Source organism: Vanessa atalanta, chromosome 30 (genome assembly GCF_905147765.1).
Source record: "Vanessa atalanta chromosome 30, ilVanAtal1.2, whole genome shotgun sequence".
Classification (NCBI taxonomy): domain Eukaryota; kingdom Metazoa; phylum Arthropoda; class Insecta; order Lepidoptera; family Nymphalidae; genus Vanessa; species Vanessa atalanta.
The window spans coordinates 4655928-4683679 of NC_061900.1; the positions used below are offsets into that span (position 1 = coordinate 4655928).

The 27752-nt window shown below is 41.6% G+C and overlaps 4 protein-coding genes across 4 annotated transcripts; 1 reads left to right on the top strand and 3 right to left on the bottom strand.

The window, feature by feature from the left end:
* Nucleotides 1-1679: 1679 nt before the first annotated feature.
* Nucleotides 1680-5834, bottom strand: LOC125075371 (bromodomain-containing protein 8-like). The gene is made up of 7 exons (XM_047687113.1): nucleotides 5798-5834; nucleotides 4896-5009; nucleotides 3763-3835; nucleotides 3277-3376; nucleotides 2744-2878; nucleotides 2103-2211; nucleotides 1680-1827 (listed from the first exon to the last, which is right to left on the bottom strand). Exons 2-7 carry the CDS (start codon nucleotides 4986-4988, stop codon nucleotides 1696-1698), a joined length of 642 nt encoding a protein of 213 aa, XP_047543069.1. The 5' UTR covers nucleotides 4989-5009; nucleotides 5798-5834; the 3' UTR covers nucleotides 1680-1695.
* LOC125075426 (protein TsetseEP-like) lies at nucleotides 5799-10111 on the bottom strand. The gene is made up of 6 exons (XM_047687167.1): nucleotides 10107-10111; nucleotides 8887-8974; nucleotides 7919-7981; nucleotides 7121-7392; nucleotides 6311-6459; nucleotides 5799-5986 (listed from the first exon to the last, which is right to left on the bottom strand). The coding sequence occupies exons 1-6, from the start codon at nucleotides 10109-10111 to the stop codon at nucleotides 5799-5801; spliced, it is 765 nt and encodes a 254-aa protein (XP_047543123.1).
* Nucleotides 10112-10348: 237 nt separating this feature from the next.
* Nucleotides 10349-12740, top strand: LOC125075427. The gene is made up of 6 exons (XM_047687168.1): nucleotides 10349-10443; nucleotides 10611-10726; nucleotides 10805-11760; nucleotides 11839-11914; nucleotides 12178-12258; nucleotides 12383-12740. Exons 1-6 carry the CDS (start codon nucleotides 10349-10351, stop codon nucleotides 12559-12561), a joined length of 1503 nt encoding a protein of 500 aa, XP_047543124.1. The 3' UTR covers nucleotides 12562-12740.
* Nucleotides 12741-16258: 3518 nt separating this feature from the next.
* On the bottom strand, nucleotides 16259-27704 carry LOC125075369 (bromodomain-containing protein 8-like). The gene is made up of 17 exons (XM_047687111.1): nucleotides 27453-27704; nucleotides 27056-27236; nucleotides 26230-26422; nucleotides 26043-26144; nucleotides 25305-25430; nucleotides 24212-24353; nucleotides 23971-24058; nucleotides 22557-22619; nucleotides 21756-22027; nucleotides 20923-21071; nucleotides 20409-20599; nucleotides 19506-19619; nucleotides 18380-18452; nucleotides 17876-17975; nucleotides 17323-17457; nucleotides 16682-16790; nucleotides 16259-16406 (listed from the first exon to the last, which is right to left on the bottom strand). Exons 1-17 carry the CDS (start codon nucleotides 27635-27637, stop codon nucleotides 16275-16277), a joined length of 2355 nt encoding a protein of 784 aa, XP_047543067.1. The 5' UTR covers nucleotides 27638-27704; the 3' UTR covers nucleotides 16259-16274.
* Nucleotides 27705-27752: the final 48 nt, after the last annotated feature.

Below are 27752 nucleotides of genomic sequence, written 5' to 3' on the forward strand. Positions count from 1 at the left end.
ATAAACTATGTAATAAAAATATGAGGATGTATCAACTTGGACCTCATTTTTGCTGCCCAGTACGATCTTTTTCATGGACGCAATGGACGCAATGGACGTAACATTTAGGTCGACACTGTTTTGATATTCATCATGAGCATTGTACATTTGTGAAAGTGGGCTATGTGGTTTAAGATTTGTGCGATGCTTTGCTTTATTAAACAAGTGTAAATTATTTGATCTAGGTAATCTGGTGGAAACATTAGAAGTAAGCTTTTGTAATAGGTCAGAATTAATAATAGACCCAGTAACGATTCTACTTAGAAATATTAAGTGAAACGGACTTCTACGTTTCGACAATGGAGAGAGTTTGAAAAATTCAATACGTTCATCGTAAGATTTAAGTACTTCGCTAAGTTTGCAACTAAAAGTTGAATGTCTAATGAATTTCTTCTGGATGGATTCGAGTCTATCAAAATGATTCTTGTATTTAGGAGACCAAACTACACTATAACTTTTTTCAATTAAAGAGTAGCCTATGTCCTTTCTCAGGCTCTAGACTATTTGTTTAACAAATTTCCATTACGTCGGTCCAGTAGTTTTGGCGTGAAAACGAGATTAATTCGTTGTAGATACTCTAATAATACTAGTAGTGTAATCAGTAGTGCAGAAGTAACTCTGTCCGTCTGTTACTCTTAAACGAAAAGCCGAACAGATTTTGATGAAATTTTGTACGGAGTTTGAGCCCCAAAAAAGGTAATAAGCTACTTTTTTTTTTTAAATAAGGAGTAAAACGGGAGTTAGTGTTTTGTGTGCTATGAAGTTTTAACAATTTCAAGCGAAAAAAATCCGAGATGGCCTAGTGGTTAGAACACGTTTATCTTAACCGATGAGTACTGGTTCAAACCCAGGCAAGCACCGCTGAATTTTCATGTGCTTAGTTTGTTTTTATATTCTACTCTTGCTCGGCGAAGAAAAACATCGTGAGGAAACCTTCATGTGTCTAATTTCAACGAAATTCTGCCAAATGTGTATCCAACAACTCGCATTGGAGTAGCGTGGTGGAATATGCTCCGAACCTTCTTCTCAAAGGGAGAGGAAGCCTTAGTCCAGAACTGTCTGTAATATATCGATCTCATGGAATACGTAAGTGTAAAGGTCGTTTATTACAAAACTAATAATTAACCATTTTAAGCCAATAGGATATTCTACTATCTTGATGACGTCAGATTGTTCCAAACAACAGTCGTGTATGTACGACCGGCACTCATTCAACGTTAACAGCTATAAATATTTAGTGTTTTTGGGAAAATAATGATTTACAATTACCATCCTTGGTGTGTAGTGTCCGAATACTAGAATTAAAACTCCAGAAAAGTTCTTTATCAAAGTGCCGGATGATATTGAAATTACAGTTTCTGCCTATCTGACGTCACACCATGGCGGCTCGTGTATTAGGTCACGTGATATACAGACTAAAAATGACAACTTTAATTTTAATACAATAAAAAATAATATGTTTTCATGACTCCAAAATCAGAATATTTAAGTATATTTATTTTTCACGACCAAAAATACCCTGTTCTGTAAATAAAGTTGGAAAACATCTTCATTGGTCGGTGTATTACAGCCGAAAGCCGAACTCATGTACTGTGGGAGGTGTATCGTTAGGAGGCGAAATAAAACAGTCAGATCGAATCAGAATATATTGGTCGGTCACACGCGGTGGTGCTTGTTGTGCGGCGCGTGCGCGTGCGCGTGCGCGTCGAGGCGGCGCTTGCGGCGGGGGGGCGCGCACAGCCCCGCGTGCGCCTGCGCCGCCAGCAGCATGCCCAGCTGGCACTGCGCCTGCCGGCCCGACTTACGTTACTCCACCTCAGTTCGCCATTTAACACCTCAAGCCTTGTACGTCTACATTAATTCGAGTGTTTTTCAAGTGATAACCTCTTGTGTGAGACTGAACCGCTGTCTGGCTTCCCTTTCCCACGCATACGGCAGCGGTAAACAGGCTCCTTCTCTCTCACTCTAACCCAGAGCGCTAGCCGTATATCAGACAGATATTTTTTTTAAACTACCCCTTACGAATATTTCTTTTAAGGCGTAAGTGAATGTCCCAAACTCACGTCTTCGTGCATCTCCCGCGCCATCGCGTACACGCTGTGCGAGCTGCTGTTGTAGAGCAGCGCGTTGGACAGCATCAGCAGCACGTCGCGCTGGAACTCGGCCGTAGTCCTGGAATGGAAACAGTGTACAATCAAACGTAACTTCAAAAACTACCAACGAATATTCCCGAGTACATTCTTTTATAAAATGTCTAAAAAACAAATCTTCGATACGAGTCACGGTAATTGAAAACAAGCTTTGTGCAAGCCCGTCTGGGTAGGTACCACCCACTCATCAGATATTCTACCGCCAAATATCAGTACACTGTATTGTTGTGTTCCGGTTAGAAGGGTGAGTGAGCCAGTGTAATCACAGGCACAAGGGACATAACATCTTAGTTCCCGAGGTTGGTGGCGCATTGGTGATGTAAGGAATGGTTAATATTTCTTACGGCGCCTTTGTCTATGAGCGGTGGTGACCACTTACCATCAGGTGGCCCATATGCTCGTCCGCCAACCAAAGCCATAATAAAAAAATAAATAAACAAATAACACGTGCACGTAATTCTAGTTAACGGAGAAAAGTCACCGGCGGTTATAGAGAACTAATTACATCATACATCAACGTTACAATTACGTTATTAGAGAACTGCAGCCCATACCTCACGTGACCGGCGTCGATGTTCCGCCTGACGGTGGACAGGTCCATGGGCCGCTTGACCACCACGCTGTACCCGGGGGCCTCCTCGTCCGAGATCGGCCGCAGGAACAGGGACGCGTACTTGTGTGCGCACAGTCTTGGGGACGAACGAACGGAACATTATTCATTTACTTAAAACAATACAAGATTAAGACGACCTCCGTTGCCGAGTGGTGCGTACACCGGTTTTCATGTTAATAAAGTAAAAAGTTCATTAGTTATCTATGTTGTCTCGGGTCTGGGTGTTTGTGGTGCCGTCGTTACGTCTGATCTTCCATAACACGAGTGCTTTAGCTACTTACATTGGGATCAGAGTAATGTATGTGATGTTGTCCAATATTAATTTATTTATAAAAAAATGATGATTTGGATAATCGGACAAATCTTAAAGTACTTAGATTCTCGTCGGTTTTGGACAGACTCTTTAAGCCTGGTGGAATTCGTGACAATGAATTTCATGGACATAGCTATATATGTATCAGCTCGCGGTCCCACCGGCTGTACACCAGCATGACGCTCTTCTTCCACAGGCGGTGCTGTCTCTCGGCGTCGCTCGCACTCGGGGACTCCGGGGCGCTCTCGGAGCCCGAACACGCTGGAATATCGGAGACGATAACGCAATTATTATGACATCAGAATTAGTACATCTATTTAGTTAATAGCATCTAACGAATGGGCCACCTGATGGTCACCACTGCCCACAGACATTAGCGCTGTAAAAAATATTACCCATTCCAACAACACCAATGCGTGATGAATTGGTGTTGTAGGGAATTTAATATTGTTAACTTGCCTTCTTCTTAAAAAAACTTCTAAGCAAAGACAATTATTTTCATTATCCTCATATATATATATATAAGCGGATCTTACGAAACTCCACCCGTAAGGAAGCAAGACGGGGCTTGGAAGTTTGTGTTTTACAAATTTCACGGGCAAAGCCGCAAGTTAAGCTAGTTTCTAAGATCAAAAATAAAACCTCACTTCTAGAATCAGATTTCTTCTTCCTCGAGTAGTCTCTCTTCTTTTTTCCATCTTTCTCTTCCTCGCGACTGAGCTGAAAAACAAAAAAAAAATCCTTAGCCCAGCAGTGGGATATTTATAGGCTTAAACTTTTATAAGACACAATCCCAAACTATTGTTGGATCTTGGCTTACGATATATAGATAAAAAAACATAGATTTAAATATCGCTAATAACTCAGCGATAAACACTACTGAGAGTTTACGATTAATATATCTTTATTTATAAGACAACACTGTTACACTTGACATAACATGACTGTATTTTCATATGTTGAAAAAGAGTAACTACTGAGTTTCTCGCCGGTTCTTCTCGGTAGAATCTACATTCCGAACCGGCGGTATCTTTACTTTAAATAGTTTGTTAAATGACGATTCAAAAGTGCTCGTAAAAGCCTACTTGAATAAAGTATATTTTGATTTGATTTGACAACCTCTTATATGCACTTAAATTTAACGTTGTCATTTAAAACTCTACTTAATGGTGGGGTATTGTGCCCGTCTGGATAGGTACCACCCACCCATGAGATATTCTACCACCAAACTGCAGTACTTAGTCTATGTCTTAGTCTTGGTATGGGCATGTTATGCGGAGGAATGAGGACCATGTTGTGAGGAAGGTCTTGAGCATGGATGTGGATGGATATAGAGGTAGGGGACGACCAAAGAAACGATGGATGGATTGTAAGACGATATGGTTAGAAAGAATGTTACTTGTGAGATGACGTCCGACAGAGAAGTATGGAAGAAGACATGCTGCGCCGACCCCAAGTAAAATTGGGATAAGGGCAGGAGGATGATGAAACAGCAGTTCAAGTTTGAAGGATGACTGAGCCAATATAGCTACTGGCACAAGAGACATAATATCTCGGTTCCGTTGAAATTTCTTACAGCCCCAATGCCTTTGGGCGATGGTGACCTTACCATCAGGTGGCAATAAAACACTATTTCGACGACCATAATAAATACCACAGATTATTAAGATGACGTATGACGTCATGTCAATTCAAATTCAAAGTCGTTCAGTTATCTTAACTCTTCCTGCTAAAACGGACACGAAGGGTCTTCAATCGTAAGAATTCATTCTATGAGTACCTCCATGGGAGTGTCGTCGTCTGTTTCCGTGTGTGTGTCCTCTTCCAAGCCCTCCCTCTTAACTTCCTCTTGCGACAGTTCGTCTCGTATCATATCTTTCAGTGGAATCGAATCCTGTAACACACACGCAATAAAATGAAAAAATTGGAAAAAGTTCTCAATCGGATAGAACATTAGTTTAATGATTTAAATTTTGGAAAAATATGTTTTTTTTGCGCCTGAAGTCGCTCTGTATCGGATAACAGTCCCACTGATTCAGCATCTTACTCGACACAGATTAAATATGTCGCAGGCAACTGGCTCAACTAGCCGTCCACTTTACTAAATGGCGCTTTTGAACCGGCGGCCTGAACGAAACTCGGCCAATTCACCTTCATGTTATTTTCTTAATTTAAAAATTGTAAAAATATTTAAAAAAAAATACATATAATACAAAAGTTCCTAAAGATTCGAGCGTTATCCGAAAAATTTAAGACTTTTTCTATTATATATTATTGATTCAAAGTAAAATTTAAACAGAAACACCGAAAACAATAGACGCTTGTACAATGTTACATCTGTCGGACAGTAGGGACGCGAATAACAGGCAGTAACTGCTACAAATACCGATTACAAAAATCCTTATTAAAGATCATTGTTAAGTTATTGCTACGAACGGGGGTCCTTTCGGTTGGGGTCTCTTTGGCTGGTATAACTCTTTTTAGGAAAAATAAGTTAAAAAACGTTGAATTCTAATTAGAATTACGCATTCCATCGTTCCATCGACTGTTATATATGTTATAGTTTCTGTTTCTCATCACTCGCCCGTCTGTCAACAAGATCAAGCCAACTCGAACAGGGTGTCAGTTCTTACACCGATCATAACTTCCAATTAAAAAACATTAAAATGCCACGTAACATACCTCAGCATCTTCTTCCTTCTTGATCTTCTATCAATTTCTCGTCAGCATTCTCTTCTGGAACCTCTTGTTTCTTCTCGGCCTCTTCCATGACGGGTTCTTCTTCTTTTTTATCTTTTTCTTCTACAACTTCTTCGGGGACTTTCGCTGGTTCTTCTGGCTGTGGTTCCAGTGGTTGAATTACTTCTGGAGCTAAACAATTTTATAATGTTAATTTTTTTTTGGTATTCGTTTTTAGGGTTCCGTATCCAAAGGGTACGCTAGGGTATACTAAGACTCCGCTGTCCGTCCGTCCGTCAGAGTGTATCTCGTGAACCGCGATAGTTAGACAGTTGATATATTTAAAGGGACTCCCATACAACAGACATGTTTTTTGTTTGCTGCTTTTACAGATAATGGTAATGAACCCTTCGTGGGCGAGTCCGACTCGCACTTGGCATATTTTTCCAAATTAATTTAATTAATAACACAAATGCTCGACTAAAGTGATTTACGTAACAAATCTATTGCCGTTACCTTCTTTTTCGTCCTCCTTAGACTGAACTTCCGGTGGCAGCGGTATGTCCTGCGGGTCTGGGACAACTTCTTCTTCAGGCTGAGGTTCTGCTGGTGGCGGTTCTACTGCTTCCTCGGCTACTGTAGCCGGCGGTTCTTGAATTGGTTCTCTGAAATTATCATCTTTTGGAAACATCGATTTGCACGCATCGGGCGTACGAACGACTCCTATGCCGAAACTGTCTCCTATTTAAAACGGGATATTTACCATACGAGATGGGACAAGTCTCGTGACCAAGACGTTCTCGTAGATTATGTCGAAATGTCGAACTCCACCAAATAATAAATATCAAATAATACAATAATTATCCCGTTCCACCAAATAAAAATAAAAAACATGGTAAATAAAAATAGCCGTGTTAATTCGAAATCTCTCCTATACCGTCCGCATAGTATGAGATAAGGTCTCTTCCCGCTCTGTACTGTTTTGATTTTGATGCGGTTTTCATCAATGAAGCGATTCGTGCATAATATAGTATAGAAATGGCAAGAATTTCAACTTTCCTCGTCGGAAACAACAACATGTAGACCCTTGGTCACCGCCGCCCATGGACAATGGCGCTGTAAGAAATATTAACCATTCCTATGCGCCACCGACATTGGGAACTAAGATCTTATGTCCCTTGTGCCTAAAGTTACACTGAGTACTGTTTTGCGGTAGAATATCTGATGAGTGGGTGGGACCTACCCAGACGGGCTTGACAAAGCCCTACCACCAAGTAAATCTTCCACGAGGGACATATTTACTGTAAAAACAGTTGCCATACATACGGTTCATTTGCGATCTTCTCCTCAACTTTAGACATCTCCTGTTCATCTTCTTCCATATTCTCTGTTCTCGTTTCAGCCGCCACCGGTTCAACTTCCGGCTCCGGTTCCGGTTCCTTGACTTCCTCTTTGACCTGGGAATCCTTGTGCTCGTCGAGCTGTATAACCTTAATTTCCAGCGTTGGGAATTTAACTTCCGGAAACGCTACCTTCACTTCCGTTTCTTTGGGCTCTGGTATAATCTCCTCTTGTATCTGTGGTTCTTGCTCTTCGACCTTGAAACATCCGATTAAAATTTAACCCATCAATCTTGCAGCAACATATTCACTTATCTATAGAGCACTAACTACCGGATCTGAACGGATCGAGAAGTGTGTTAACATACGTTGCCAGGGGTTCTTAAGATCACCCCTCCCCCAAACGGGGGTAAACGGGTGCTGGATATTTGACAGACAGACAGTCAATAAATAAGTGCAATCATATTTAATAGAGATTTTCGAATTGGACTAATATCGCATACCTAAATAAGAATTAAGATAAACTATTTTTTTTCCGAACTGTGTTCGGTTTCCCTAACGTCTTCAAATGCGTCACGGGATAACGGATATATTAAAATGTCATAAGTCTGTGTCGTCCGGGATTTAAGACCTCTCTCATCCGAAGAATCAAACCAAACTCAAGACAAACAGCGTGATGGAACCCTCTCGTTTGAGGTGGAACTTTCAATCAGTAGGAGAAGAAGGACTGTTCTTCTACGCAGACACAGGTCGAACTCCTACAGATATTAATTAAAAATCATACCATTTCCATAACATCCGGCGTCATAGCGTCGTCCACGATCTTCGCCTCAGGAACCGGTTCCTCCTGAAGAAAATAAACATAACAGATTCAAAGCATTCAGCATTCTTAAAAAATATAAAAGAACTCACAAATATAAATACTTTTATAATAAACCATTACACACACACACATCGAAGCGGCCCCGTACCTTAGGGCTCAGTATTGAGTTTACATTTTATAAGAAAATTAAGACAAGAGTACAAAAATATGTCGAACTAATGCGAAAAGGAATTCTCTGCATTTTTTGTACTAGAATATATCAAATCAAATGAAAATATACTTTATTCAAGTAGGTATTGACGAGCACTTTTGAATCGTCATTTGACAAACTATATTAAGTGAAGCTACCACCGGTTCGGAATGTAGATTCTACCGAGAGGAACCGGCAAGGAAATCAGTAGTTACTCTTCTTCCACATCTAAAAATACAGTCGTGTTAGTTAAATACAATTATATATGTATGGCATGTCTCCTGCCTGGAAGTCAACGAGCGTTAACTCCACGCTTTTTTAATAATACAATAGGCTATTTGACTGGTTTATAAAATCCATTTTATTTTATATTATTTAGTAGAGGTCAAGGATGGGTTCCTTTTGGTAGCTATGTATATGTAAGTTTTTTCGTAGTATTACTTTTATATATATTATATATAGACGATTATATAACAACTACAAATTACGACGGTATATATAAATTTAAAAAAAAAATGTAGAAGCGTGTTACTGGATAAAATATTATAGAGATGTGTTGTCGTCCGCGTCTTTACTCGCGTTTTAAAGCGAAGTAAAAGTTGATTTTTTTTTTAATTCTAGTACAAATTTGCTGAAAAATTCCATATTTAAATAGCGCGCGAAAACGTTACTTTGACAATATGGCGCTGCAATGGGGTCGGTGACGTCACTTGCCTGTAGCTTGAAGGTGTGTAATGACCTTGACTTCTACCGCAGGCTCTTCGATCGCTTCCGGTTCGGACGCCGGAACTTCGATCTCTTTCTTCGGTATCGGCTTTTCGGCCACTCTGGAACAGAATTAAATATATATAAACGAAAATATACTTTATTCAAGTACGCCTTTACGAGCACTTTTGAATCGTCACTTTACAAATCATATCAAGTGAAGCTACCACCGGTTCGGGACGTAGATTCTACCGAGGAGAACCTTCAAGTAGTTATATTAGTTAAATACAATTATATATGTATGTCATGTCTCCTGCCTGGAAGTCAACGAGCGTTAACTCCACGCTTTTTTATCATCTGTATAATCTTGTATCGAATAATATAAGGCTCTCTTTACCAATGTATTTTTTACAAATGACTTGAATCTATGAAAGCATATCTACAGTCTTTCTGGCGGCACCACTGAGAGAATTATTCGCAGTAGATACTCTACTAACTACACTACTAGTATTATTAATGCCAAGGTGACTCTGTCTGTCTGTTACTCTGAAACGCAAAGCCGACCAGATTTTGGTGAAATTTGGTACGGAGTAAGTTGGAGCCCAAAGAAAGGACACAAGGCTCCAGATCCGGCTAGCCGCCATGTCCAGCCGATCGTTGCTATATTTAATACCCTTTCATTTGAGTCTTATTAATTAAATTAAAAAAAAATAATTTTACTTATTCACTACACTCAAAAATCGGAAGTCCATGTTAATTTCGAATTAAATTAAAAAAAAAACTTAATATTAAGAAAACACACTATTCTCGGCGTCCAGACATTACTCCTTTTTTTTTTAAATAAATGTCGTACATTGTACGTCAAAAAACAATAATGGCGAAAACTATTTATAACAATAATTTATTAAAATATTTAATAAATAATACGCACACAACTAATTGGGTTATTTTATGATTGAATCAATATTTGTAAATCACAATTCGTGATTACCTTCGCCAGATAAGGAATGTTTAAAAAAACTTACAAATAGCAACATAATTAAGTTTGATTCTTTACTGTTTCCCGCGTAATCTCGTGTCGTAAAATTGTCGCGAAGGAGTTTCGCACGACTATGTACTCACTTCAATCACCACAATTTGTCCGATAATTATTGTATTGTAAATATATTGATTTTCGAAAGTGATAAAAGTTGTTTGTGCTGGATTACGAACTACTGAAAATCATCCTCGCAACGATTCTCGTTCCCTCCTTACACCATGGTTACACTCTCTCCGGAGAGCGAGTGCAAAATGAAATAATGCAATGTTAAGGTACGATGCTAGCTTAGAATAATTAACAATTAAATATGTTTATTTGTAAATATTGTATATATTTAATGTAAATAAAAATCTCTTATTTCTAACTTATTCCGCCAATCATTATAATTTATTTTACTAAATAATTAAAACTTTGAAATTTTAATAAAAATAAAGTAATACTTAAAATAAGGAATAAAATGGTCGTCTATGGTTTGTGTGCTATGAAATGTTATCAATTCCGCGCGAGGAAAGCCGTGGGTTCAGCTAGCAGCATAGCAATCTCATGGAATACGTAAGTATAAAGGCCGTTTGTAGTCATGTACTCCTTCGATTGGATTTGCAAATGTAATAATCTACCACAAATTAAACAAATTCAAAAGTGAAGTCCCGGAAAAGACTCCACAACCGTCCGGCCTAGCGCCTGGGTCCGAGACCTGACTACGCGCGCGCATAGCACAGCACAGCCGCGTGGCGCCACAGCCAGCTCGAGGCGGCGCCCACGCCCGCGCCGCGCGCGCCGCCCGTCATCACCGCCGACCCCTCGCTCATGATGTTCTCCACGCACGCGCACAACGGTACGCACGCATTCTCGTCTCCCGGTTACCTAGCGTCGCTACCTTTAGCTTTTTTGATGAGAATGGTGTTCGTTGCAGAACCACCGAAGACGATCGTCGTGCCGGAAGCGCCGCCTCAGCCCGCCGGGAAGTCGAAGAAGGCCAAGAAGAAGGCCAAGAGAGCCGCGGCGGAGACGACGGAGCAGAGACACGAGGGAGCCAAGATGGTCACCCTGCGGAACCCCATGTTCCACCCGAACCTCCCTCCCGTGCAGATCGCGAACCCCGCGCAGAGCAAGGCCGAGATCCGGATCCCCGATCCCATCCCCATGCCGCCGGCCCCCTGCCAGGCCACCATCACCCCCACGTCGAACGGGATGTACACCATCCGGAACCCGTTGATGTCGATGATGCACCAGCAGAACCTGATGGGTATCAGGAACCAGAATCCTCAGATGACGCCCGCCTTCGGCCAGCCCCAGTACAGCTACGTCAATCCGAACGTGTACACGCCGCAAGCGTACGCGGAACCCGCACGCAACTCCCCCAAGATGCCCGAAAACGATTTCCAGAACCGCATCATGAATCTGGCGTCGTTCACGCAGAAGAACGACGAGGGGTACTCCCTGTTCAAAACGCCGGACGAGAATCCACAGAAAAGTTTCCTGACGCCCGAATACTTCGACGACCAGGCCCCGAAGGTCGTGTCCCCCAACCCGATAGGCACGCGACCGGACCACAACCGGAACTACGAGAACGATTCCCTGTTCGCGAATCCGATCCAGCGTCCGGAGCCGATCGGCACTCCTCTGAAGAAGGACGAGGAGAAGCAGTACTGCGGGCTGTACACCCCCTTCGGGCAGGAGGACAGGAACGTCTTCCGGAACGCGCTGTTCAACGACAAGCAGGAACCGAACCCGCACTCGAAGGTCGACGAGTCCACTCCCTACGTGAACGGGGAGCTGCCGTATTTCCAGAGACTAAGAGCGGGCTCGAAGCTGAACAACGAAGTGACCATCCACTACGTCACGGACTCCAAGTTCTACAAAGGGCAGGTACGTCCGCCGACCGCCGGCGTCGACTGTAGGGCTCCGGTTAACGTGCTGACGTGCTAACGGTGCGCCTGTCCGCAGGAGGCCTGCGAGCGCGAGGAGTCGCTGTTCTCCCGCCCGCAGCCCCGCGCGTGGCCCGAGCGCCCGCACAGCCACAGTGAGTCGCCCGCCTGACCCCCCCCCCCGACAGGCACCTCGTGTCGAAACAGATTCAACGAGTCTGATATTAGTGTAGAGTTCCTTCTTTTATTTCGTACCAGTTCCTCGGTTTACTTCTAAGTAAGTGTGACCGCCGCATTGCATCGCAAAGCGCCCGTCGAATGTCTCTCCCGTTACAGAACTGCGTTCGGAAGTACGGCGCCTTATTTACGGATTGTTTTTTATTCTTTTCATATTGAAGTCTGATGGTATATCCGCCAGGTGTCCAATCGTCCGTGAGCTCGATGACGTGCGAGAGCGCCTGCGACAGCGGCGGGACTTCGCCCCCCCAACATAGACCCGGTGAGTTTGTGTACACGCGGTAGGGATTGAATATCGAAACATCTAGAATATAAATATTTTCAACGACCTATAGTTAGGGCAGGATACAGTACTCCGACGTGAATAACGTGTTTCCCGGTCGCAGAATCCAGCGTGTTCCTGCCGGACCGCAGCATCACCAACCTCTCGTCCCTCGAAGTCTCCGAACGGGAGATCGAGTCCTTCAAGCGGTTCGACTTCTACTTCGAGCCGCCGCAGCACAAGCCGAAGGTGCAGCTCGACGTGCGCGACATCGCGGCCGCGCTGCGGCACCACCAGAAGTAGGGCTCCGCCCTCGCTCTAGTTGATTTCGTCACAAACGATTGTATTTATTTGTAAAGTTTAATTTAACATCGGTCAGCGTCTCGGGCCCCTTTGTAATCAAAAATAAATTAGATTCCTGGCCCCCCGAGCTCGGGGCCCCGCACCACCGTGTCCCAGGCGGCTTCGCCGCTGAGTCATCGCTTGAATAATTATCATTTGAAAACTCCTCGATTAAGCTCTTTGAGATCGATTGGACATTTCACACAAGAAGGCTGAATTATATTTATAATGTTAAACTGCATCAATAATAAGTAACTAAAAACAAGCTGATCGACGAAGAGTCAACGCTGAGCCGTCCGGGCAGAACCGGATCGTGCCGACCGTGAAGACACCAGCTCCGCGGGATCAGAGGGACGGATTCCAAGTTCAACAAACGCTTGCCGGAATATGTGTTCAACAACAGACGCGATGACATAAAGAAACAATAAAAAAAGATGTTTCTAGAACTCCCGTTTGACTGAAAACTATGACAAGTCAGGTTATACAGAACAGGACGGAGAGATCGGAGGAGAGGGACGCGACGACATCTGCCGTCTCGCTCTGCCGTCCGCCTTCGGAGTTTCACTTCGGCGGATGCGACCAGATCTAATGAAATTCCGACAAAATATTGTCAAGACAACTTGTGTGTAAGGTAACCGAGAGACAGCGACCTAACAGTTGGCATCAGTGATGTTCGGCTCTTGCCAATGATTTGCCGAATGGAAAAATGTGCTCAGGAATGAACTCGACGACTCACTTCGGTCCTGCTAACCGACCACATCATCGCTCGGAGGAAACACTGCAAGACTCGTACAAGAGTTCTCACGCGATGGACTCCAAGAAAAGATTTCGCAACGAATACGATCGAGGGTCGCCATATTCGTTCAGTCGATTCGACTGACTTTCGAAACCGCGCACTCGTTCCGCAAACTTTCGACATTGTCTTAAGCGAACGTTCGGCCGCTTCTGCCGATGGATGTTATTCTAGAACCGGACGTGGAAGTATCCTTCGGCCGAGAGCGTCAAGTTCAAGCGAACGGGTGTGTCCCGGAACCGGAACGGACTAGTATTTTAAGCGCCACTTTATATATATCGATAGCATGAGGATTTGTTCGTTTGTGTATCACAGATCAGTGCTAGGGGTTGTAAGATTATGAATAAGAAATGTGTATATTATAGCCAGGGTGTGTTTTATTTCATCCCTTCCCTCGTAGTAGGAAGTGTAATCAGAACTCTGGAAGTAAAGTTAGTAGAACAATGTCGTGTAGTCTTGGCCTTTTCAAAAGATCGGAGCTCACGTCAAAGAAACATTGATAAAGGAGGCGTATTACTCGATACGTCGGCCGTGTGAGAAATGTCAATCCCTATTTAACCCCTTAGAGGTAGAATATCTAGAAATACTTAGTATCCCAAGAATTAAGTTAAATGTTATTATCTTAATAAATGACTGACTTCTATATAAACTTTCAACCCTTATTTCACCTTCTTACGGGTAGAATATGCAGAAACACTTAAATAAGTATCTACTCCTTTTATTCAGTATCACAAAAATAGTTACATGTTTCTAACTTGAAAATTTACGGCCTTTCATACATAGTTTCATCCCTTATTTCATCCCCTTAGGAGTACAATGTGTAGAAACGCTTAAATATATGTACTCTTTTAATCAGTGTCCTAAAAATAAAGTTTTATGTTTCCAACTTAAAAAATGACGGACTTCCGTACAAACGTTCAACCCCCTATTTCTAAATTCCCTCCTAAGTGTCATGATATCTTATAAGTGTACAGCCTAAAATAAAAGTTTTATGCTTCTTGTTCTAAAAATTACATACTTACATGCAACATTTTATCCCCCTTTTTAACCCTTTACAGCACTTTATTTTTTTTTTATTTATTTGGTTCTTCAACAATGTGTACACTGATTATAACAATATATTATAACAAGTACAATTATATTCTAAGTGTCACAATTACTTATAGAAAAACAATTGTTAATTAAAAGGAAAACAAAAGTAAAAAAAAAACTATGTAATAAAAATATGAGGATGTATCAACTTAGACCTCATTTTTGCTGCCCAGTACGAACTTTTTCATGGACGCAACATTTAGGTCGACAATGTTTTGATATTCATCATAAGCATTGTACATTTGTGAAAGTGGGCTATGTGGTTTAAGTATTGTGCGATGCTTTGCTTTATTAAACAAGTGTATATTATTTGATCTAGGTAATCCGGTGGAAACATTAGAAGTAAGCTTTTGTAATAGGTCAGAATTAATAATAGACCCAGTAACGATTCTACTTAGAAATATTAAGTGAAACGGACTTCTACGTTTCGACAATGGAGAGAGTTTGAAAAATTCAATACGTTCATCGTAAGATTTAAGTACTTCGCTAAGTTTGCAACTAAAAGTTGAATGTCTAATGAATTTCTTCTGGATGGATTCGAGTCTATCAATATGATTCTTGTATTTAGGAGACCAAACTACACTATAACTTTTTTCAATTAAAGAGTAGCCTATGTCCTTTCTCAGGTTCTAGACTATTTGTTTAACAAATTTCCATTACGTCGGTCCAGTAGTTTGGGCGTGAAAGCGAGATTAATTCGTTGTAGATACTCTAATAATACTAGTAGTGTAATTAGTAGTGCAAAAGTAACTCTGTCCGTCTGTTACTCTTAAACGAAAAGCCGAACAGATTTTGATGAAATTTGGTACGGAGTTTGAGCCCCAAAAAAGGTAATAAGCTACTTTTTTTTTAAATAAGGAGTAAAACGGGAGGTAGTGTTTTGCTTGCTATGAAGTTTTAACAATTTCGCGCGAAAAAAATCCGAGGTGGCCTAGTGGTTAGAACACGTTTATCTTAACCGATGAGTACTGGTTCAAACCCAGGCAAGCACCGCTGAATTTTCATGTGCTTAGTTTGTTTTTATATTCAACTCTTGCTCGGCGAAGGAAAACATCCTGAGGAAACCTTCATGTGTCTAATTTCAACGAAATTCTGCCATATGTTTATCCAACAACTCTCATTGGAGTAGCGTGGTGGAATATGCTCCGAACCTTCTGCTCAAAGGGAGAGGAAGCCTTGGTCCAGAACTGTCTGTAATATATCGATCTCATGGAATACGTAAGTATAAAGGTCGTTTATTACAAAACTAATAATTAACCATTTTAAGCCAATAGGATATTCTACTATGTTGATGACGTCAGATTGTTCCAAACAACAGTCGTGTATGTACGACCGGCACTCTTTCAACGTTAACAGCTATAAATATTTGGTGTTTTTGGGAAAATAATGATTTACAATTACCATCCTTGGTGTGTAGTGTCCAAATACTAGAATTAAAACTCCAGAAAAGTTCTTTATCAAAGTGCCGGATGATATTGAAATTACAGTTTCTGCCTATCTGACGTCACACCATGGCGGCTCATGTTTTAGGTCACGTGATATACAGACTAAAAATGACGACTTTTAATTTTAATACAATAAAAAATAATATGTTTTCATGACTCCAAAATCAGAATATTTAAGTATATTTATTTTTCACGACCAAAAATACCCTGTTCTGTAAATAAAGTTGGAAAACATCTTCATTGGTCGGTGTGTTACAGCCGAAAGCCGAACTCATGTACTGTGGGAGGTGTATCGTTAGGAGGCGAAATAAAACAGCTAGATCGAATCAGAATATATTGGTCGGTCACACGCGGTGGTGCTTGTTGTGCGGCGCGTGCGCGTGCGCGTGCGCGTCGAGGCGGCGCTTGCGGCGGGGGGGCGCGCACAGCCCCGCGTGCGCCTGCGCCGCCAGCAGCATGCCCAGCTGGCACTGCGCCTGCCGGCCCGACTTACGTTACTCCACCTCAGTTCGCCATTTAACGTCTCAAGCCTTGTACGTCTACATTAATTCGAGTGTTTTTCAAGTGATAACCTCTTGTGTGAGACTGAACCGCTGTCTGGCTTCCCTTTCCCACGCATACGGCAGCGGTAAACAGGCTCCTTCTCTCTCACTCTAACCCAGAGCGCTAGCCGTATATCAGACAGATATTTTTTTTAAACTACCCCTTACGAATATTTCTTTTAAGGCGTAAGTGAATGTCCCAAACTCACGTCTTCGTGCATCTCCCGCGCCATCGCGTACACGCTGTGCGAGCTGCTGTTGTAGAGCAGCGCGTTGGACAGCATCAGCAGCACGTCGCGCTGGAACTCGGCCGTAGTCCTGGAATGGAAACAGTGTACAATCAAACGTAACTTCAAAAACTACCGACGAATATTCCCGAGTACATTCTTTTATAAAATGTCTAAAAAACAAATCTTCGATACGAGTCACGGTAATTGAAAACAAGCTTTGTGCAAGCCCGTCTGGGTAGGTACCACCCACTCATCAGATATTCTACCGCCAAATATCAGTACACTGTATTGTTGTGTTCCGGTTAGAAGGGTGAGTGAGCCAGTGTAATCACAGGCACAAGGGACATAACATCTTAGTTCCCGAGGTTGGTGGCGCATTGGTGATGTAAGGAATGGTTAATATTTCTTACGGCGCCTTTGTCTATGAGCGGTGGTGACCACTTACCATCAGGTGGCCCATATGCTCGTCCGCCAACCAAAGCCATAATAAAAAAATAAATAAACAAATAACACGTGCACGTAATTCTAGTTAACGGAGAAAAGTCACCGGCGGTTATAGAGAACTAATTACATCATACATCAACGTTACAATTACGTTATTAGAGAACTGCAGCCCATACCTCACGTGACCGGCGTCGATGTTCCGCCTGACGGTGGACAGGTCCATGGGCCGCTTGACCACCACGCTGTACCCGGGGGCCTCCTCGTCCGAGATCGGCCGCAGGAACAGGGACGCGTACTTGTGTGCGCACAGTCTTGGGGACGAACGAACGGAACATTATTCATTTACTTAAAACAATACAAGATTAAGACGACCTCCGTGGTCGAGTGGTGTGTACACCGGTTTTCATGGGTTTGATTCCCGGCCGAGTCGATGTAGAAAAAGTTCATTAGTTTTCTATGTTGTCTCGGGTCTGGGTGTTTGTGGTGCCGTCGTTACTTCTGATCTTCCATAACACGAGTGCTTTAGCTACTTACGTTGGGATCAGAGTGATGTGTGTGATGTTGTCCAATATTTATTTATTTATAAAAAAAAATGATGATTTGGATAATCGGACAAAACTTAAAGTACTTAGATTCTCGTCGGTTTTGGACAGACTCTTTAAGCCTGGTGGAATTCGTGACAATGAATTTCATGGACATAGCTATATATGTATCAGCTCGCGGTCCCACCGGCTGTACACCAGCATGACGCTCTTCTTCCACAGGCGGTGCTGTCTCTCGGCGTCGCTCGCACTCGGGGACTCCGGGGCGCTCTCGGAGCCCGAACACGCTGGAATATCGGAGACGATAACGCAATTATTATGACATCAGAATTAGTACATCTATTTAGTTAATAGCATCTAACGAATGGGCCACCTGATGGTCACCACAGCCCACAGACATTAGCGCTGTAAAAATATTACCCATTCCAACAACACCAATGCGTGATGAATTGGTGTTGTAGGGAATTTAATATTGTTAACTTGCCTTCTTCTTAAAAAAACTTCTAAACAAAGACAATTATTTTCATTATCCTCATAATATATATATATATATATATATATATATATAAGCGGATCTTACGAAACTCCACCCCTAAGGAAGCAAGACGGGGCTTGGAAGTTTGTGTTTTACAAATTTCACGGGCAAAGCCGCAGGTTAAGCTAGTTTCTAAGATCAAAAATAAAACCTCACTTCTAGAATCAGATTTCTTCTTCCTCGAGTAGTCTCTCTTCTTTTTTCCATCTTTCTCTTCCTCGCGACTGAGCTGAAAAACAAAAAAAAAAATCCTTAGCCCAGCAGTGGGATATATATAGGCTTAAACTCTTATAAGACACAATCCCAAACTATTGTTGGATCTTGGCTTACGATATATAGATAAAAAAACATAGATTTAAATATCGCTAATAACTCAGCGATAAACACGACTGAGAGTTTACGATTAATATATCTTTATTTATAATACAACACTGTTACACTTGACATAACATGACTGTATTTTCATATGTTGAAAAAGAGTAACTACTGAGTTTCTCGCCGGTTCTTCTCGGTAGAATCTACATTCCGAACCGGTGGTAGCTTTACTTTATATAGTTTGTTAAATGACTATTCAAAAGTGCTCGTAAAAGCCTACTTGAATAAAGTATATTTTGATTTGATTTGACAACCACTTATATGCACTTAAATTTAACGTTGTCATTTAAAACTCTACTTAATGGTGGGGTATTGTGCCCGTCTGGATAGGTACCAACCACCCATGAGAAATTCTACCACCAAACTGCAGTACTTAGTCTATGTCTTAGTCTTGGTATGTGCATGTTATGCGGAGGAATGAGGACCATGTTGTGAGGAAGGTCTTGAGAATGAATGTGGATGGATATAGAGGTAGGGGACGACCAAAGAAACGATGGATGGATTGTAAGTCGATATGGTTAGAAAGAATGTTACTTGTGAGATGACGTCCGACAGAGAAGTATGGAAGAAGACATGCTGCGCCGACTCCGAGTAGAATTGGGATAAGGGCAGGAGGATGATGAAACAGTAGTTCAAGTTTGAAGGATGACTGAGCCAGTGTATTTGGCACAAGAGACATCTCGGTTACGTTGAAATTTCTTACAGCGCCAATGCCTTTGGGCGATGGTGACCTTACCATCAGGTGGCAATAAAACACTATTTCGACGACCATAATAAATACCACAGATTATTAAGATGACGTATGACGTCATGTCAATTCAAATTCAAAGCCGTTCAGTTATCTTAACTCTTCCTGCTAAAACGGACACGAAGGGTCTTCAATCGTAAGAATTCATTCTATGAGTACCTCCATGGGAGTGTCGTCGTCTGTTTCCGTGTGTGTGTCCTCTTCCAAGCCCTCCCTCTTAACTTCCTCTTGCGACAGTTCGTCTCGTATCATATCTTTCAGTGGAATCGAATCCTGTAACACACACGCAATAAAATAAAAAAAATTGGAAAAAGTTCTCAATCGGATAGAACATTAGTTTAATGATTAAAATTTTGGAAAAATACGTTTTATTTGCGCCTGAAGTCGCTCTGTATCGGATAACAGTCCCATTGATTCAGCATCTTACTCGACACAGATTAAATATGTCGCAGGCAACTGGCTCAACTAGCCGTCCACTTTACTAAATGGCGCTTTTGAACCGGCGGCCTGAACGAAACTCGGCCAATTCACCTTCATGTTATTTTCTTAATTTAAAAATTGTAAAAATATTAAAAAAATAATACATATAATACAAAAGTTCCTAAAGATTCGAGCGTTATCCGAAAAATTTAAGACTTTTTCTATTATATATTATTGATTCAAAGTAAAATTTAAATAGAAACACTGAAAACAATAGACGCTTGTACGATGTTACATCTATCGGACGGTAGGGACGCGAATAACAGGCAGTAACCGCTACAAATATCGATTACAAAAATCCTTATTAAAGATCATTGTTAAGTTATTGTTACGAACGGGAGTCCTTTCGGGTGGGGTCTCTTTGGCTGGTATAACTCTTTTTAGGAAAAATAAGTTAAAAATCATTGAATTCTAATTAGAATTACGCATTCCATCGTTCCATCGACTGTTATATGTGAAATAGTTTCTGTTTCTCATCACTCGTCCGTCTGTCAACAAGATCAAGCTAACTCGAACAGGGTGTAAGTTCTTACACCGGTCAAAACTTCCAATTAAAAAACATTAAAATGCCACGTAACATACCTCAGCATCTTCTTCCTTCTTGATATCTTCTATCAATTTCTCGTCAACATTCTCTTCTGGAACCTCTTCTTTCTTCTCGGCCTCTTCAATGACGGGTTCTTCTTCTTTTTTATCTTTTTCTTCTACGACTTCTTCGGGGACTTTCGCTGGTTCTTCTGGCTGTGGTTCCAGTGGTTGAATTACTTCTGGAGCTAAAAATTTTTTATAATGTTATTTTTTTTTTGGTATTCGTTTTTAGGGTTCCGTACCCAAAGGGTACGCTAGGTTATAGTAAGACTCCGCTGTCCGTCCGTCCATCAGAGTGTATCTCATGAACCGCGATAGTTAGACAGTTGATATATTTAAAGGGACTCCCATACAAGACATGTTTTTTGTTTGCTGCTTTTACAGATAATGGTACTGAACCATTCGTGGGCGAGTGCGACTCGCACTTGGCAGTTTTTTTCAAATTAATTTAATCAATAACACAAATGCTCGTCTTAAGTGATTTACGTAACAAATGTATTGCTGGTACCTTCTTTTTCGTCCTCCTTAGACTGAACTTCCGGTGGCAGCGGTATGTCCTGCGGGTCTGGGACAACTTCTTCTTCAGGCTGAGGTTCTGCTGGTGGCGGTTCTACTGCTTCCTCGGCTACTGTAGCCGGCGGTTCTTGAATTGGTTCTCTGAAATTATCATCTTTTCGAAACATCGATTTGCACGCATCGGGCGTACGAACGACTCCTATGCCGTAACTCTCTACTATAGCATCAGCATTTAAAACGGGATATTTACCATACGAGACGGGACAAGTCTCGTGACCAAGACATTCTCGTAGATTATGTCGAAATGTCGAACTCCACCAAATAATAAATATCAAATAATACAATAAATATCCCGTTCCACCAAATAAAAATAAAAAACATGGTAAATGAAAATAGCCGTGTTAATTCGAAATCTCTGCTATACCGTCCGCATAGTATGAGATAAGGTCGCTTCCCGCTCTGTACTGTTTTGATTTTGATGCGGTTTTCATCAATGTAGCAATTCATTCATAATATAGTAGAGAAATGGCAAGAATTTCAACTTTCCTCGTCGGAAAAAAAACATCATGTAGACCCTTGGTCACCACCGCCCATAGACAATGGCGCTGTAAGAAATATTAACCATTCCTTACATCGCCAATGCGCCACCGACATTGGGAACTAAGATGTTATGTCCCTTGTGCCTGGAGTTACACTGAGTACTGTTTGGCGGTAGAATATCTGATGAGTGGGTGATATCTACCCAGACGGGCTTGACAAAGCCCTACCACCAAGTAAATCTTCCACGAAGGACATATTTACTGTAAAAGCAGTTGCCATACATACGGTTCGTCTACGATCTTCTCCTCAACTTTAGACATCTCCTGTTCATCTTCTTCCATATTCTCTGTTCTCGTTTCAGCCGCCACCGGTTCAATTTCCGGCTCCGGTTCCGGTTCCTTGACTTCCTCTTTGACCTGGGAATCCTTGTGCTCGTCGAGCTGTATAACCTTAATTTCCAGAGTTGGGAATTTAACTTCCGGAAACGCTACCTTCACTTCCGTTTCTTTGGGCTCTGGTATAATCTCCTCTTGTATCTGTGGTTCTTGCTCTTCGACCTTGAAACATCCGATTAAAATTTAACCCATCCATCTTGCAGCAACATATTCACTTATCTATAGAGCACTAACTACTAGATCTGAACGGGTCGAGAAGTGTGTTAACATACGTTGCCAGGGGTTCTTAAGATCACCCCCCCCCAAACGGGGGTAAACGGGTGCTGGATATTTGACAGACAGACAGTCAATAAATAAGTGCAATCATATTTAATAGAGATTTTCGAATTGGACTAATATCACATACCTAAATAAGAATTAAGATAAACGTTTTTTTTCCGAACTGTGTTCGGTTTCCCTAACGTCTTCAAATGCGTCACGGGATAACGGATATATTAAAATGTCATAAGTCTGTGTCGTCCGGGATTTAAGACCTCTCGCATCCGAAGAATCAAACCAAACCGAAGACAAACAGCGTGATGGAACTCCACCCTCTCGTTTGAGGTGGAACTTTCGTTCTGTAGGGGAAGAAGGACTGTTCTTCGACGCAGACACAGGTCGAACTCTTATAGATATTAATTAAAAATCATACCATTTCCATAACATCCGGCGTCATAGCGTCGTCCACTATCTTCGCCTCAGGAACCGGTTCCTCCTGAAGAGAATAAACAAAACAGATTCAAAGCTATTTTTTGTATTATGTCATTCAGCATTCTTAAAAAATATAAAAGAACTCACAAATATAAATACTTTTATAATAAACCATTACACACACACACATCGAAGCGGCCCCGTACCTTAGGGCTCAGTATTAAGTTTACATTTTATAAGAAAATTAAGACAAGAGTACAAAAATATGTCGAACTAATGCGAAAAGGAATTCTCTGCATTTTATGTACTAGAATATATCAAATCAAATGAAAATATACTTTATTCAAGTAGGTATTGACGAGCACTTTTGAATCGTCATTTGACAAACTATTTAAAGTAAAGCTACCACCGGTTCGGAATGTAGATTCTACCGAGAGGAACCGGCAAGGAACTCAGTAGTTACTCTTGTTCCACGTCTAAAAATACAGTCGTGTTAGTTAAATACAATTATATATGTATGGCATGTCTCCTGCCTGGAAGTCAACGAGCGTTAACTCCACGCTTTTTTAATAATACAATAGGCTATTTGACTGGTTTATAAAATCCATTTTATTTTATATTATTTAGTAGAGGTCAAGGATGGGTTCCTTTTGGTAGCTATGTATATGTAAGTTTTTTCGTAGTATTACTTTTATATATATTATATATAGACGATTATATAACAACTACAAATTACGACGGTATATATAAATTTAAAAAAAAAAATTTAGAAGCGTGTTACTGGATAAAATATTATAGAGATGTGTTGTCGTCCATGTCTTTACTCGCGTTTTAAAGCGAAGTAAAAGTTGTTTTTTTTTTAATTCTAGTACAAATTTGCTGAAAAATTCCATATTTAAATAGCGCGCGAAAACGTTACTTTGACAATATGGCGCTGCAATGTGGTCGGTGACGTTGCTTTCCTGTATTATAATCTGTGGCACATATAATCCAAATACATTAATACAGTAGGCAAACGAGGTTAACGAGCAAGTGACGTCACCATAAGCCCGACCAATCAGGAGCGTTTTGTGTCACGTGACAAACGTTTAAAAAAATGCATTTTTATTTATGGATTTATGAATTACTTAATTATTATTATTAACTTTCGTTAATAAATAACCATTTTTAAGCTCATAATATATACTGATTACAATAATTGACACTTTATTTTTCGCATTGACAAATAGCCTATTAAATTACATATGCACGCGTGTAAGTGTGTGTGTGTGTTAGATGTCCTGGTGCGTGTCGTTACATACGAGACACGTCTAGTTAACTCTAGTCGCGCATCAACCAATGAGGTGCGAGTATTTTGCACCCTAGGAGTTCGACTCGTGGAATCGACCATACTGAATTTGAAGGTGTGTAATGACCTTGACTTCTACCGCAGGCTCTTCGATCGCTTCCGGTTCGGACGCCGGAGCTTCGATCTCTTTCTTCGGTATCGGCTTTTCGGCCACTCTGGAACAGAATTAAATATATATACATGAAAATATACTCTATTCGAGTACGCCTTTACGAGCACTTTTGAATCGTCACTTAACAAACCATATCAAGTGAAGCTACCACCTCCAAGTAGAGGAGAACCTTATCCGCCGTACAAGTGCGACTCACCGGACGCCGGCCTTGTGCAGCGCCGCCACGGGCGGGATGTTTATGTCGATGTCGCGAAACGCGTACACGTCCTCCGCCTTTATCTCGATGTCGTCGATGTCCACGGCCGGCGCCGCCGTCGCCGCCGTCGCCGCCGTGCTCGCTGCAACGACACGTACAATCAAAGTTCATTTTTGTTAATTGATTTTGATTGAGTGTGCTATACGTGCCTCGCACTAAATGGGCTATTCGACAATGCGAAAAATAAAGTGTCAATTATTGTAATCAGTATATATTATGAGTTTAAATATGGTTATTTATTAACGAAAGTTGAAAATAATTATTAATTTATTCAAAAATCCATAAATAAAAATGCATTTTTTAAACGTTTGTCACGGTCGGGTTTATTATGACGTCACTTGCTTGTTAACCTCGTCTGCCTACTGTATGTGGATTACATGTGCCACAGATTACAATACAGGCAAGTGACGTCACCGACCCCATTACGCCACATTGTCAAAGTAGCGCTTTCGCGCGCTATTTAAATATGGAATTTTTATTTTGATATTTTTCAGCAAATATGTACTAGAATTAAAAAAATAACATTCAACGGGTTCCTTAACCTCTACTAAATAATATAAAATGCGTTTTAAAAACCAGTCAAATAGTCTATTGTCAGATGTTGAGTTATTTTAATTGTCTCACTCGATATTTTTCATGGTATTGTTGGCAAACGTACAGCAGTCTCACCCGATGGAAGATTACCACATTTGCAACACCGGAAAACTTACTCAGGTGTTGCCAACCTTACAGAAATGAAACCCTATTTCATGAAGGTTCCCATGTCGTATCGGTTCGAAGAATGTCTAACACAGATCACATTGAAAAGTTCGTTGAATATCTGAGTCTAAACTTTAAGAGCCGTGATGACTCGGTGGAAAGAAATCATGAATCCTATGTAACCCCCTCAAAAAGTGGGGGACGTTTAGTCCAAATCCAGAAACTGACTTAAATGAACCTCGGTTCGAGAATGTTCGATGACAAAAAGATATGTAAACTAAAATGAACTCTATCGACATTCAAATAGAGATAACATTCCTGCGTGATAAGTTACCTTTGAGCTGGTGTTCGATCTGGACGAGTTGGCTCTTGATATGTTCAATGGCTGCGTTCTTGCTGTCCTGCGCCTGTTCCAGCAACAGGGACAGCGTCGGGGCACCAGCCGATGGAGACACGGAATCTGCAAATATCAAGATTCATCGGAAACGTTGACAACATATCTTTCACACAAGTTTGCAATTGATATTATTATTACTTGGTAGGTGCTTTCTGGAAGCCCGCCTGGGGAGGTGCCTATCGACAAACAGCAGTACTCAGTACTGTTGTGCTCCGGTTTGACGGATGAGTGACCCAGTGTAACAAGCTCAAAGGACACAACATCTTAGTTCACCCTGTTCTCCTGACAGATCGGATCTTGCCGTGTATGCATACATTTTTTACATTAGCAGCCTGTAAATTTCCCACTGCTGGGCTAAGGCCTCCTCTCTCTTTGAGGAGAAGGTTTGGAGCATATTCCACCACGCTGCTCCAATGCGGGTTGTTGGAATACACGTGTGGCAGAATTTCGTTGAAATCAGACACATTTCTCATGATGTTTTCCTTCACCGCCAAGCACGAGATGAATTATAAACACAAATTAAGCACATGAAAGTTCAGCGGTGCCTGCCTGGGTTTGAACCCGCAATCATAGGTTAAGATGCACGCGTTCCAACCACTGGGCCATCTCGGCTCGCGTATGCACAGACGGCATAATAACACCCAAGTATGTGCGCAAACAGAACATCGAGCTCACCGACGACGGTCGCAGGGTGCGGTATGTGCTGCGGCGTGGTCACCACCGGCGACGACTTGAGCAGCGAAGTGAGCAACGGCGAGGACGGCGGAGCTGTTGTCGCTGTAAATGTAGAAATATTGTTTTTGTATATAGCAACACCAGTCTTCACACGAGCAGAGCAAGGAGCGGCGGGGGCACAACGCACGCGCGGCGGAGGCGGGCGGCGCGGGGCGCCACGTGCGCTCGGCGCGCGCGCGGCGCTCGTCGCGCTCCTTGAGCCAGGCGGCGCGCCGCGCGGCGTCGCGCTCCCGCGCGCGCTTCGCCGCCTCTATCCCCGCCCACAGCTCCTGCACGCGGTCGTCGGGCGTCGTCTGGCTTCGCACCTCTGCTATTTCGTTCTGAAACCGAACACGTGTCGGCTGAACTTTACGAAAAAGCGGCGTAATGTCGAGTTACGGTTCTTGATTTATTTTATTATGTCCGCCCACGACACATCTCTCTTATTTTACTAACGAGACCTTTTTAATTTTGCTCAATACTTATTTATTTGTCGTCTTGATCACTACTTAGTATAAAACAAAGTCGCTCCCCACTGTCTGTCTGTCCCTGTATATGCTTAGATCTTAAAAACTAAACAACGGATTTTGATGTGGTTTCTTTTTATTGACAGTGATTCGGGAGGAAGGTTTATATGTATAACACATGCATTATACAGTTCAGAAACGCTGATAATGTTATAAGTTTCTAATCTGATGTCGTAAATAAACACATTTATTGCGGTTACATTGCAAACGCTGACTGAACCCAACGAGATAGATCAAAATAATGTACTACAGTATTGTACACCTTAAAACAATCTTCAAAAATTTATGCAATGGTATATGTCTATCTCTTAGGGATAACCTACATTGCAACCGTACGAAGCCGGGGCGGGTCACTAGTTATACATATAATGCCAATACAATCAGTTATTATATAATTTCGATGGCTACATTTATCAATAATTTTATATAATATTATTAGGATCATACCTTCAACTGTTCATACTGGTTGTTCATCTCGCTCAGTGTACTCTGTATCTCAAGAATCCGTTGCTGAGTGAGTTGTTTGAGGATACTCTCCTGTGGCGTCTCGACACCGCCTTCCGAGTTCCGTTTCTTGCGTTTCGGAGTTTCCACATGTTCTAATAGTGCTCCGTACTGCGCTGCGCAACTGAAATGAGACATTTCTCATTAATAAAAATAATAAAAATCCTTATTTACAAAATTATTACGAGTTGAGATGTTACGTCTCTTGTGCTACAAGAACACAACAAGAGGCTTCGTTGCTTGGCGGTAGACGGCAGGTAGGCGGCAATGGGTGGTATTTACCTAGATATACAAGCCCTAAACGCAAAAAAAAGTCTGGCAGTCAATGATTATATCTTACCTTTTTTGGGAATACCAGTCCGGGGGTCTATTAGGTTCGCCAACAGTTTTCAGAGCCCGGGATACAGACATCCAGTTTTGATCACCGCTCCGCACTACAGCTGACGCGAGACATAATTGTTCTCGAACGTTCCATGTGTCTAATGGCACTCGTTTTAGTTGTAAACGTTCTTGTACCGAACTCATTTTGATTTTTAATTAAACTTTCGTTTGTAAATAATAAAATGAAAACATTGCGTTCATGTAGCATCAGCAAAATGACATTTGACAATAACAGACATCAGTCACAGATAATAGCAAG

Excerpts from the sequence above, each read along its gene's own strand:
- LOC125075371 (XM_047687113.1), bottom strand. The coding sequence starts at position 4,988 with ATGATACGAGACGAACTGTCGCAAGAGGAAGTTAAGAGGGAGGGCTTG. Across the intron at positions 3,377-3,762 it reads GAAGAAATCTGATTCTAGAA|CGTGTTCGGGCTCCGAGAGC; the intron begins GTGAGGTTTTAT and ends CCGATATTCCAG. Across the intron at positions 2,212-2,743 it reads ATCGACGCCGGTCACGTGAG|GACTACGGCCGAGTTCCAGC; the intron begins GTATGGGCTGCA and ends TTTCCATTCCAG.
- LOC125075427 (XM_047687168.1), top strand. The coding sequence starts at position 10,349 with ATGGTCGTCTATGGTTTGTGTGCTATGAAATGTTATCAATTCCGCGCG. Across the intron at positions 10,444-10,610 it reads ATAGCAATCTCATGGAATAC|CACAGCCGCGTGGCGCCACA; the intron begins GTAAGTATAAAG and ends CGCATAGCACAG. Across the intron at positions 12,259-12,382 it reads GCCCCCCCAACATAGACCCG|AATCCAGCGTGTTCCTGCCG; the intron begins GTGAGTTTGTGT and ends TCCCGGTCGCAG.
- LOC125075369 (XM_047687111.1), bottom strand. The coding sequence starts at position 27,637 with ATGAGTTCGGTACAAGAACGTTTACAACTAAAACGAGTGCCATTAGAC. Across the intron at positions 22,620-23,970 it reads AGCCTGCGGTAGAAGTCAAG|GAGGAACCGGTTCCTGAGGC; the intron begins GTCATTACACAC and ends TATTCTCTTCAG. Across the intron at positions 16,407-16,681 it reads CGCGGGAGATGCACGAAGAC|GCGCAGTGCCAGCTGGGCAT; the intron begins GTGAGTTTGGGA and ends TCGGGCCGGCAG.
- LOC125075426 (XM_047687167.1), bottom strand. Across the intron at positions 7,393-7,918 it reads CGCCGGATGTTATGGAAATG|GTCGAAGAGCAAGAACCACA; the intron begins GTATGATTTTTA and ends GGATGTTTCAAG. Across the intron at positions 6,460-7,120 it reads GAGAAGATCGCAAATGAACC|AGAACCAATTCAAGAACCGC; the intron begins GTATGTATGGCA and ends TGATAATTTCAG.